Source organism: Pollachius pollachius, assembly GCF_949987615.1.
Source record: "Pollachius pollachius genome assembly, chromosome: 12".
Taxonomy (NCBI): domain Eukaryota; kingdom Metazoa; phylum Chordata; class Actinopteri; order Gadiformes; family Gadidae; genus Pollachius; species Pollachius pollachius.
Genome location: NC_136945.1, coordinates 4,768,109 through 4,781,238, shown reverse-complemented (window position 1 = coordinate 4,781,238; position 13,130 = coordinate 4,768,109). Strand labels below are relative to the sequence as shown.

The 13,130-nt window shown below is 43.3% G+C and overlaps 1 protein-coding gene across 1 annotated transcript in view; it reads right to left on the bottom strand.

The window, feature by feature from the left end:
• itpr1b (inositol 1,4,5-trisphosphate receptor, type 1b) overlaps positions 1-13,130 on the bottom strand; it is an 88,187-nt gene that overhangs the window by 10,363 nt on the left and 64,694 nt on the right. Inside the window, exons 49-55 of the mRNA XM_079747617.1 lie at positions 11,506-11,628; positions 4,069-4,244; positions 3,572-3,736; positions 3,105-3,294; positions 2,724-2,816; positions 1,231-1,379; positions 810-975 (exon numbers count right to left, since the gene is read on the bottom strand). Coding sequence (XP_079603743.1) covers positions 810-975; positions 1,231-1,379; positions 2,724-2,816; positions 3,105-3,294; positions 3,572-3,736; positions 4,069-4,244; positions 11,506-11,628 — 1,062 coding nt within the window. The remainder of the gene's footprint in view (positions 1-809; positions 976-1,230; positions 1,380-2,723; positions 2,817-3,104; positions 3,295-3,571; positions 3,737-4,068; positions 4,245-11,505; positions 11,629-13,130) is intronic.

Genomic DNA, 13,130 nt, shown 5'->3' with positions numbered 1-13,130 from the left:
CTAACATGGTCAAGCGACTCATACGGCAACAGGAAGACACACTTTCCCTCCTCTGCAGTAGCACTCATGACTAACCAAGCTGTTCTGGGAAGAGGAGGTGTGCGGCTGTTTACACTACCAAGAAAAGCCAGCCCCCATCTTTCTAGAGAACTATTCTGCCTCTCGACGTCAAATTGCAGAACGTTACTTGCACACCACAACAGCTGTTGTGTGTCACACTGCTGCTTTGCTATATATATTCTTTTGTAGCTGCAAGTGCATCGCAAATGGCGTCCGTTCGCTGTAAAGTAGGCCCGATCTCCATTCGTCTCACGACAAAGCTATTCTACCCAGTCACAGTCTTATGGAACTTTTTGCTGTTAATACAAGCAAATGTACAATAATTATAATATCCTAATGAATTGTTGTTTTAACAGATCTGCATATCAAATATTAACTAATTAACTATTAACTTGTTAATATATGGTAGCTTTTGTATGGAAAAAGGCGAGATGCATGGAAACAAAATGGTCCTTAGTCATATTGTGTGTGGCTGTGTTTACCGTCATTGTGATTTATTTACTGTTTATAAAATAGATAATCAATTGATTCAGTTGATTCTCGAAGCCATTGTAAAATACTCACACAATGTTACCGCATTCCCAAAGCTTGCTAGCCTGTGTTGCTTGGCAACCATATCTGCTGACCTGAGAAACTTTGGCGGAAGAATGGCGATTTGTTGTCGGTAAACGATTAACGATTAATCTGTAGTAACTGCTTTAGAAAGCATCTTTAATTAAACCTTGTCTCTTGTTTGAGCGTTCACCTACCACAAATAAAACAGGTGGTCTTCAGCACTTCCTCCTTCTTCTGCTTCTCGCTCCTCAGGTCGGCGAACGTGTCGATGATGACACCGAAGATGAGGTTGAGGACGATGATGATGACCATGAAGAAGAACAGCAGGTCGTAGATGACCCGGGCCGCGAACAGAGGCTCCTGGAGGAGAACGAGGAGGAAGGAGAACATGAGGGGATTCTTTGAAAAAAATTGAAATAACTTATTAACCCTCAATCACTCAATAATTCACTACCCCCCCCCCACCGACCACCACACAAACAGACACAGAAACACTGTACTCCTCCAGCCCCCCTCCCCCTTCCCACACACACTCACACAGTCCCCAAAAGAATCACAAACAGACACACAACCCCCACCGCAAACACACACACTAACACACACACACACACACACCTCCTTGGATGGCTTCCTCAGGACGTCCCCCACGCCACCGCCGCTCCTCAGGCCGTGACTCAGGACGGTGACGATGCACATGATAAGCGAGTCGCACACCCGCTCCTTATCCTCGATCACCAGCGCCGAGGGCTGAGGCGCCACAACAGCTGCTGGGGAAACGGCCATGATGTTGAGCATCACAGGAAGTAGTAGAAGTCTATGTTTATTTATGTGGCACCTTTCAAAGACCACTGGCTGCTCGGAGCCGCCCTGAAGTAAGTTTCAAAGTCCCTGCCACCCCAATCCACATAAAGTCGTGTTTTCTACCTCATTTGCACATTCTGAGGTGAAGTGCCCACAGAATACATAACATTATTACCCTCAAAAGCAAGGTTTGGTTTCTGGTCTTTCATAGAGATGCCTTGGAGGGTATTTTTGTAAATAAAGCATGAAACACAACCACCGGCAAGGACCTTTAGAAGACAATCAATACTTTAATTTGAAACAGAAATACTAAAAGGAAGAATGAAGAAGGTTAACCAATACAATCTCCATATTCATAAAGAGTGGTGGCAGACAAAATAGTGTTGAGCCATGTAGGGCCGAAGCATTGAGCTCTGAACGTGTTCAGCCCTGAAGAATCCACCTCATGCAAAGCTTCTCATCATGGTCCAACACCCGTTCCAAACTACAATCAAGTCATTGATGGTCACGGTCACACTCTCCTAACAGATTTGAATGTTTCCCCTGGCGGAGGAGAGCCGATGTCCACTTTGTTGTGGCATTCTCAGAAGTCCCGAAACACCCCCATATCTGGGATTTTCTCAGGTCAACAAGTCTGCAAGCCGCGGTTATTAGCGGCTGTGGTCCTGAAGCACATGGGGGCTTGGAGGCCGCCGGTGAGAAGCTCTCCATGAGGGGGTGGCGGTGGTCGTGGATGGGTATTCCTACAGCCCAAACCCGTTGACCCGGCCCAGGGCGCTGGCGGTGATTAACCCCCTGACCCAGTGCACCCTACGCCCTAGTCTTAGCCCCTCACCCTCCTAAACCCGTTGCCCCCTTGCAGAAGGCACCCTCCCCTTATTCCCCAACTGCGAAGGTTTAGCCCCGTCGGGTCTCCTAATCCTGAGGACTTTCTCCTGATAAAAATAGGAATAATCTTAATATCATTTTTTCTAAACGTAACTCAGGAGCTGTTATCTACCGTTGATTATCAGTGAAATTGAAGCTATGGCGAAGCTAATTAAGTAACTAAAGTAAATCCACAGTTTTAGAAAAAAGGGGGAAATTAAACAAATTCAGCACAACCGATATAAATCATTTCTAAACAACGGCTAATGCCAATCTGCGCCAGGCATCACACCATCCATCCAATCTATTTGTAATAAAACCCTTGGAGATGGAAAGAGAGGAATGAAAAAAAGTGACAGAAAGCGAGAGCAGAAGAGAGAAAGGGAGAGAAGGAGGGAGAGAGAGCATAGAGAGACCTAACACCATGGTGCAATACTTACCATCCACCGAGGCTTCGGCTGAGCAGTTCTCTCCGTTTTCCTTCAGACAAGCTCCCCCGGAGAAGAACTCCCCCACCATGCTGGCCCCGTGCTCTGCCCGTTAGCAACACAACAACCACACACACAAACCATTCTTCAAAGCAGCTCAGTGATTGATCAACTGCTTGCGATAGCATTGACGTTTGATAGTATATGTGACATCAATCTGGGTCGGATGTGAGGATGGGGTAAAAGTGAGATAACAAACCGAGCTCCAGGGGTAGCCCGGGTTCTGCTTAATTGCACTGCATGAGTCACGAATCATACTCACTTCCTTTATCTAAACTCATATCGAGAGTCGCCCACAATGTAAAAGGTACGGAGAGGGCACGGCTAACCTACCGAGGGTCTTGTTGGGTATTCTGTCCACGGCCAGGATGAAGTCGTCCTTGAAGAAGATGTATCCCACGATGGAGAAGAGGTAGACGAGGATGAGGGCCAGCACGGCCGTGAGGACGATGGATCGCCCGTTGCGGGTCACGCTTTTGATGACGTTGAGCAGGGTCTCCTCCCGGTAGACCAGGTCAAAGAGCTGGTGGGGACGGGGATGAAGGTTAGAGTCCAGCGCTACTGGTGGCGTGGTCCAAATGGAATGGACAGAAGATCCCCTGTTCTTCATACAGTTTGAGGTTTGAAACAGTGGTTCTTCAACATTCCCATCTCTTAGAACGTACTTACACTAAAGCATGTTAAAATGACCTTCTAACCGTTGTCTTGTAGCAGGGAAAGCAATTATAATCTATTTGTGTGTGTATCTGTGTGTGTGTGTGTGTGTGTGTGTGTGTGTGTGTGTGTGTGTGTGTGTGTACCAGCAGGCTGTAGAAGAAGACGTGCACGAAGACCCCGAGACTGCAGATGATCAGGTAGAGCAGGTGGTAGAGGAACTCCACGTCCATGATCATGGCCTTGTAGCCCCGGGTGAAGGTGCCCCGGTTCCCCACGAAGCTCATCAAGAAGATCACCTTGTTGCAGACCTGCACACCAGGGTCATAACAGGGTTATAACAGGGTCAGCCCAGGGTCACACCAGGCTCACACCAGGGGCACACCAGGGTGAGATCACACCACAGGCAGACAGACCATCATGCAGAAGGAACGGAAGAAAGAAAGTAAGACAGGCAGACAGGCAGGCAGACAGACAGACCATCATGCAGAACGAAAGGAAGAAAGAAAGTAAGACAGGCAGACAGACAGACAGACAGACAGGCAGGCAGGCAGGCAGGCAGACAGGCAGAGAGACAGACAGACAGACAGACAGACAGACAGACAGACCTCCCCACACTAAGCATCCACCGCCCTCCACTCACATTGAAGGCCCCCAGCAGGTACAGCGTGGGCTCCAGGCCCACGGAGAAGATCAGCCTGAGGATGGTAGAGGCTATGAAGGCCCGGATGCCGTGGGGCTGGGGCAGGATGATGACGATGGCCAGGGAAACCAGCATGGCCGTCCACAGCAGGGCAGATAGGTGGGGGTCAAGGGTACCTGAGGGCCCGAGAACGGAGGGATCGGACAAGTGAGAGTGTGACCGCTATTGTGATTAAAGTGTCTGTTCAGAACAGACCTTTTTTGTTAATGGTAGATTACAATGCAGGGAATGCAAATAATCTAAAAACACCACTGATTCCCACTCCTTTGATATTGGTTTCCATCTCGCACACACAATTATATACAGTGGGGCAAAAAAGTATTTAGTCAGCCACCAATTGTGCAAGTTCTCCCACTTAAAAAGACGAGAGAGGCCTGTAAATTTCATCATAGGTAAACCTCAGCTATGAGAGACAAAATGGAAAAAAAAATCCAGAAAATCACATTGTCTGATTTTTTAAGAATTTATTTGCAAATTATGGTGGAAAATAAGTATTTGGTCACCTACAAACCAGCAAGATTTCTGGCTGTCACAGACCTGTTACTTCTTCTTTAAGAGGCTCCTCTGTCCTCCACTCGTTACCTGTATTAATGGCACCCATTTGAACTCCTTATCAGTATAAAAGACATGATCTTCACAGAGATAAGTTAGAGATTCTTTAAAAACAGTCTGTATGTTCTCCCTCCAGACTGAACGTGTCAGTCAGTTGTCTTTGTTAACAAGTCCAATACTATATTTGTGCATCTACTAGTTGCTAATGATGCATTGAACTTAATCCATAGATGTGGTCACCTACAAACCAGCAAGATTTCTGGCTGTCACAGACCTGTTACTTCTTCTTTAAGAGGCTCCTCTGTCCTCCACTCGTTACCTGTATTAATGGCACCCATTTGAACTCCTTATCAGTATAAAAGACACCTGTCCACAACCTCAAACAGTCACACTCCAAACTCCACTATGGCCAAGACCAAAGAGCTGTCAAAGGACACCAGAAACACAATTGTAGACCTGCACCAGGCTGGGAAGTCTGAATCTGCAATAGGTTAGCAGCTTGGTGTGAAGAAATCAACTGTGGGAGCAATTATTAGGAAATGGAATACATACAAGACCACTGATAATCTCCCTCGATCTGGGGCTCCACGCAAGATCTCAACCTGTGGGGTCAAAATGATCACAAGAACGGTGAACAAAAATCCCAGAACCACACGGGGGGACCTAGTGAATGACCTCCAGAGAGCTGGGACCAAAGTAACAAAGGCTACCATCACTAACACACTACGCCGCCAGGGACTCAAATCCTGCAGTGCCAGACATGTCCCCCTGCTAAAGCCAGTGCATGTCCAGGCCCGTTTGAAGTTTGCTAGAGAGCATTTGGATGATCCAGAACAGGATTGGGAGAATGTCATATGGTCAGATGAAACCAAAATATAACTTTTTGGTAAAAACTCAACTCGTCGTGTTTGGAGGAGAAAGAATGCTGAGTTGCATCCAAAGAACACCATACCTACAGTGAAGCATGGGGGTGGAAACATCATGCTTTGGGGCTGTTTTTCTGCCAAGGGACCAGGACGTCTGATCCGTGTGACGGAAAGAATGAATGGTGCCATGTATCGTGAGATTTTGAGTGAAAACCTCCTTCCATCAGCAAGGGCACTGAAGATGAAACGTGGCTGGGTCTTTCAGCATGACAATGACCCCAAACACACCGCCCGGGCAACGAAGGAGTGGCTTCGTAAGAAGCATTTCAAGGTCCTGGAGTGCCCTAGCCAGTCTCCAGATCTCAACCCCATAGAAAATCTTTGGAGGGAGTTGAAAGTCTGTGTTGCCCAGCGAAGGCCCAAAAACATCACTGCTCTAGAGGAGATCTGCATGGAGGAATGGGCCAAAATACCAGCAGCAGTGTGTGAAAACCTTGTAAAGACTTACAGAAAACGTTTGACCTCTGTCATTGCCAACAAAGGGCATGTAACAAAGTATTGAGATGACCTTTTGTTATTGACCAAATACTTATTTTCCACCATCATTTGCAAATAAATTCTTTAAAAAGCAGACAATGTGATTTTCTAGAATTTCTTTTTTTCATTTTGTCTCTCATAGCTGAGGTATACCTATGATGAAAATTACAGGCCTCTCTCATCTATTTAAGTGGGAGAACTTGCACAATTGGTGGCTGACTAAATACTTTTTTGCCCCACTGTACTTTTCCTCATTTAAAATGAATATGAAATTGTAGTTTTTTTTTGTGTATTGTTATGTTAAAATTCTGGTATCTGTATTGGTAAATATATATATTTTTAATATAAATTATTTAAAAAATATAATACAAATTATTATTTGTATTTATTTATTAGAAACATCATTCCCCCATGACTGCCTTTGCTGCACTAGTATCGAGGCGGAGAATACATTATCCTGAAATGATCTTCACAGAGATAAGTTAGAGATTCTTTAAAAACAGTCTGTATGTTCTCCCTCCAGACTGAACGTGTCAGTCAGTTGTCTTTGTTAACAAGTCCAATACTATATTTGTGCATCTACTAGTTGCTAATGATGCATTGAACTTAATCCATAGATGTATTTAGGAATTTTTATTTATCATTATTATTAATGAAATTTGTTATTGTTGTTCTTCTGTTATTTCACTTTTTGTAAATGTTGTTTTGTTAATTTGTGTCTTTGTTTTACATCAAACAGTGTTTATCTTTTTTATTATGGATGTTGGGGGGTGGTTAAAGGGGGGAAAAATGGTGAATGTGTTCTTCATCTGTTACACCAATTAAAATCTGAACAAAAATTAGTTCATAATTTACATTGGATTGTATTCACTGTCCAACTGAATCCAATCCAATGTAAATTATGTATCTGTTATTTCATTTACTACGCAGTACAAGTTACAACTCCAGCCAGCCAACAAACAACTGAAGCACCTTGGAACTGAACTGACCTGACCTGAACTGAACTCTCTGGGGGTTAAACTCAGTTAACCCGCTCTAGGGCTCAAACTCTTCTTGTCACTCTCTGGTCACAAGTCTGCCTCTGGCTCCTTTACTCATTGTTCCAGTAAAGGCAGTCTGAACCTAATGCAACTTAAACCTAAACCAGTCAGGGCCAAAATAAGTAAAATCCATCTTTAGACTTCGTATATTCCATAATTGCTATGCTATGAATGTGAACCGTGGCGTATCGGTACATTTAGCCTATTGGACCTTCCATGTTTTAATTCCCTAATGGGACTAAAATTCCAGACATGCGTGTCAAGAATGCGGGGCGGTGGCCAACGTTCCCAACAACAAACGTCCCACTGGGGAACGCCTGAGCCTTTCTACTGCTTTATGGCTAATTTGACACCATTGTGTCGGCAGAACAATTATGCTGCTACCGGAAAAATCTTTTGAAATCTGAATAAAAAGTCTGGTCGTTCATCCGAGTAACAACACATCGCAGTTAAAGTTTAATCCGGGTCTCCAGTTCATCCCAGGTTAACAAGCACCTTGCTAAACATTAACACAAGAGTTGAAGCAATGCGCAAGTGTGGGTGTGTAGGAGTGTGCGCGTGTACTTCTGTAGTTCTGTGTCTGCGTTTTCTTCTTGTTTACATAATGATTTGTAAAAAAACGGCTTCCTCTACACTCATATTGATCCTCCCGTCGCTGACAACAAGGCATATCGCCCCCCCCCCCATCGAGACCTTATACATGTGAAACTACAGACAAAATTGTTTCTGTTGTTGCTAACATTAAGCAAATTACTTATTTGCTGTTTTTTTGATGTGACCAATAAAAACCCAATGCTGAAGTTCAAAACAAAAGGGACTGCGCCGCTTGACCCCAGACAGAACAATTGAAAGTGTATGTGAGTCACAATGTGTGTGTCTTCTCCGTGGAACAATAGATTCTTTAATAAAGCTGGGGAATTGCGCACAACCACAAATAATGCTTTCAAAGAGAACCGAGAGCGGAAAACAAAACCAGGGCCAATGAGATGTTACGATTACAATTATAAATAAAAATAAACCTTTGGAATAAAAAAAATAAAAAAATGAAACCTTGCTCAACGCATTTGGTGAATTAGCTTGAAAGTAACTCAGTACTTTAATTAACATTTGGTACACAAGTACATATTTAAGTAATTTGTTTGCTTTAGGAGAAGTAATCAGAATTGAATCCACTATATATACATGCAGCTATCCTAATGAAAATTATTTTCCATTGAGAATGAATAAAATATCCATCCATCTATCAATCTATCCTAACTAAACAGACCATTAATACATTGACACAATGAGCATATAAATGGGGCGTAACTGTAACCTTATGTTGATGAGTAAAGATACAAGATCTAAATTGTCCTCTCAACTGATCCTTCCAAAACAGCATATAACCGGCATCCTTATACTGTGACTTGATCTGAATGGTTCAATCAAAAAAACCCTCATCAAATCGTTAAATAAGAAACTCAAACGTCCCACAGTGTGACATTATCCCTAGCCAGTGAACCATGAAAGTCAGACCATCACTGAAGGCAGCAGGTGCCTTGTGACCAGGGCCAAGGCTGACCTCCCTGACCTAAGGCTGCACCTCTTAGCACATATGATGTGACCCCGGTGACCTCCAGGGTTTAGCAAGTTCAGGCTGCATTACATGGTAGACATGGTCAGGGTGCGATGGTTCACGCAAAAAGAAAACCGTATGTGATGCCACCCTCCGTTTGGTTTGCAAACGTGCACGGTTCAGCATGGATAAAAATACGGTACGGTAGAGAAATAAAATAACGCTTTATTTTAGCACCTTTTGGAGTCACAGCTATCCAACTTTAATGAAGTAGAGAACCTTAAGGTAGAGAATTAAGATCCACAATTGCATTTACGTTCAGGAACATTCAGACTCCGCGTGGACAGTTGCAAAGCCAAAGAATGTGATCGATAAATCAGCAACCGTCCTCTGACCTCAGTATAGCAACAGGATACCAGGTGGATAACAACAGCTATCCACCCGACTCTCTCCTAAAGCCTTCATCCAACATTCTTAAATCAAATCAGACTGATACAAGGAAATCACCAACGACTTGGGTGTGTTTATAGTGTTGGCTACCATGTTCTGCAGTTTAAGACGAGGGATTATGAGCTGGTCAAATTCATGTGGACACTAGATGAAGGTATAACATCACTAATTTATTGCGCGGTAACTTGACATTGAAAACTATACCGTCAGGGATGGCAAAACCTTAACAGCTCACTGACGTTATCACACAAACTAGGATAGATCGTCATGTTCGGGCACGGAAAGGGAACTGAGCATCTGATGCCATATAGAGCCGACAATGGATTTAGAAAAAGGAATAAAATATTTAAATATATACACAGCAAGAGACTACTTCACTTTGGAATTGATCAACAACCCATTATGTAAATTAACTCCATTTGATAATGTAGAATGATAAATAACTCAATAAATGAATTTAATGCAGTCATTACATTTTCCCATATAGCTTAATATCCATTTAACTGCAAGTGCTGAGGTAATGCAAGTTAATATGATTAATATACATATAATAAATAATAATCCTTTGTCTTTTGTTTTTGTTTAGTGCTGGTGATAACGTAAGAAAAAACACCAAAGGCCACGCATGGGGATGAATCATGGACCTTGAGGGCTGTCGTCACCTTCCACAGCTCCCCTGATAAAACCACAAAAGAACACACGCACGCGCACACACACACAAGCAGGCACATACATACACACACACATACATCCTTTCCCTGGTCCCAAACCGGTCCTTTTGAGGTGTTAGAAACCCAGCACGACATGTCACACTCACATAAAGAAACAGATGTATAGTGACACAAAACGTAAAAGAAAAAAAAACACAAAAATTTATGGAATTTGCTTAAGCGGCCCGTGAAAAGGAGGGGTGGGTGAGGTGTGAAATGGAGGTGTGATGCTCAGAGGGTAAATCTGAGTAAGACGAATGTCAATCTCAACTACAGGATCATGTTTTTGTACGCAGTTCTGGCTGCACTGGATCTGTTCCACCCACTGTGGTAAGAGATGCGTGAGGCTTCAGTTAAACCACCAGTCTTGATGAGAATACAATGTCCAGAGTCTCCTTGGAGGGCCTGTGTTCTTAAATCCCATTTCAGACACACATCTCATGGCTGAGCCTGTCATCATATGTTCCATATGTTTCGTTCTGGAGGTCACGTTGTCGGGTTAAGAGTTTTTTCCGCCTAGTCATTAAGAAATCAGCAACCCCTTTTGCTTTCTTTAATCCAACTCCAGAGAAAGAGAAAACTTCAAAGACAGTTGCCTTTGCTAACCGGATTTGCTTTCCGCATCATTTCATCAAGATCCCAAGTCACTGTTACAGATTACAGCGGGATCACAAGACCTGTAAAAGCGGTGGCTAAACAGAAGTGACTCAATCTCTCTACGTGTTTATGTGCTCACACGTTAAGTGTACAGTAATACCCAGCCACACACACGCACACACGCCACCGACCCAGACCCGCTCCCGTTTCCTGCTTGGTAACAGTCACAACTACAAGGCTTGTACAGACATGTTCTGAGATAGATGGAGAGAGAAAGATAGAGAGAGGGCTAAAGAGAAAGAGATAGATGGAGAGAGAAAGATAGAGAGAGGGCTAAAGAGAAAGAGATAGATGGAGAGAGAAAGATAGAGAGAGCTAAAGAGACAGAGATAGATGGAGAGAGAAAGATAGAGAGAGGGGTAAAGAGAAAGAGATAGATGGAGAGAGAAAGATAGAGAGAGGGCTAAAGAGACAGAGATAGATGGAGAGAGAAAGACAGAGAGAGGGGTAAAGAGAAAGAGATAGATGGAGAGAGAAAGATAGAGAAAGGGCTAAAGAAAAAAAGAGATAGATGGAGAGAGAAAGATAGAGAGAGGGCTAAAGAGACAGAGATAGATGGAGAGAGAAAGATAGAGAGAGGGCTAAAGAGAAAGAGATAGCTGGAGAGAGAAAGATAGAGAGAGGGCTGAAGAGACAGAGATAGATGGAGAGAGAAAGATAGAGAGAGGGCTAAAGAGAAAGAGATAGATGGAGAGAGAGATAGAGAGAGGGCTAAAGAGAAAGAGATAGATGGAGAGAGAAAGATAGAGAGGGCTAAAGAGACAGAGATAGATGGAGAGAGAAAGATAGAGAGAGGGCTTAAGATTATATTATTTCATTCATTATATTACACATTCTATGTTTCAATATTGATATAGAGAGAAAGAGAGAGAGAGAGAGAGAGAGAGAGAGAGAGAGAGAGAGAGAGAGAGAGAGAAAAATAGAGAAGTATAAACAGAGACAGAGAGAGAGATGTGAAACGGGTGGGTGGTTGAGGCTAGCAAGGAGGTGGCGAGGTGAACTCTCCTCACCTCGGCGGATGCCCTCCAGGGGGTAGAAGAAGGCCACCAGCAGGTTCATGAGCACCGCCAGGTTGAAGGAGATGCTGCTCCAGAAGGACATGTTCCTGGAGCACCAGTACAGGATGGGCTGGGCTGCAGGAGGGGCGAGAAGAGACCAGAGGAGAGAGTAACACAGGAAGGGGAATGCCATCCAGTACCACTAGCTAGGATTCTAACAATGCAAAAAAAGGAGCAAAAAGCTGAGGTCAATTAACAATTTTTCGTCAATGGCGAAGTGAATAGTGTTTACTATTCACGGAGCCTGAGGTGAATAATTGTTTCAGTATAGTACACGTGAACGCTCGAAAAAATTAACAAGATAACACTTTTTGCCAGATTTTATTTGTTTTTATTAGCGGTTTATTTGTTTTTATTAGCATGACGAGATGACCGTCATGCAAGCTCCCCATTACGAAAACAATTTCCTGAGTTTGAGATCTCAATCATGGGATATTGCCCAATATCCCGAGATAGTGAACCAACCAAATTACTCCATCTTAGGAGGTTCACGTGTAGCATATACTAATTCCTTATATTCCGCAACAAAATACCTATTCTGCTCAACTACTCTGTTAAAGCTGCTACAGGTACGATTTGAGCGTTGCAAAGAAATACAGAAGAAAACATAAACAACAAAAATAAACTACCAAAAAATTCTCCCTCTCTCTGCTCCCCCTTCCCTACGTTTCTCCGCCGTTATCAAGCGCTGCACTCAAACACTGGTGGTGTGAATATGAATGTGAATATAATGTGAATATGCTCCGTTGGCGCATTTGATCCAGCGAGAGCCGGGAGCGGTCTAAATGTAAATAGTCTCATACAGAGTCAACATGAGTCAACAGTATTTTCAAAGAACATTTCACAAAACGTTGTGAAAGGTGGCTGGGGCATTCCTAACAAATGACACTGAAAAATATATGAATCTTCCCTACAGCACCTTTAATATCAGATACGATTTAGTCATGCATAAAGGGGAAATTATAGTGTACGATTTGAATTGTTATTATTACGGAGGGTTTTATCTTTGGATACTAGAAGCGTTTTTAGATATGTGGTATTTGTCGAGGTTGATGATATGATAAATATTTACTTCCAATAACTATCATCATGGCGCTGACTTCTTACTTTGTGTTGAGCCCTTGCCAACAGCAAGAGGAACCCATCTTACATACTTCTCCTTTAAGTTGCCATCAGCAGTCAACCATACATACACGCGGCATTATATAATGAATACAAATTCCTTACAAAAATTTGACTTAGTTATGTCAAACGAAGCAGTTTGTTTTAGTTATTTTAGTATCTGCAGTTTTGTGCTTTTTAAGGCTATTGAGACAAAGACATTTGTCTTAATGTCTTAATATTGATTGGACACGAGGGACCAAAGAAAATAAACTTCTATCCGACCAGACCACTTATACATCATAACCACATGCACAACAGACAAACACACACCCACGTGCACACCCAAGCAGCTGTACACATGGAGGATGGTCAGGAGACGGGGCGCCGTGACATTGGAGTTATTTTGGAGGAACAAAAGAAGAAGTGAGCGGTGGGGGACTTTTAGCGAGCGAGGTCAAACACATTCATGGCCG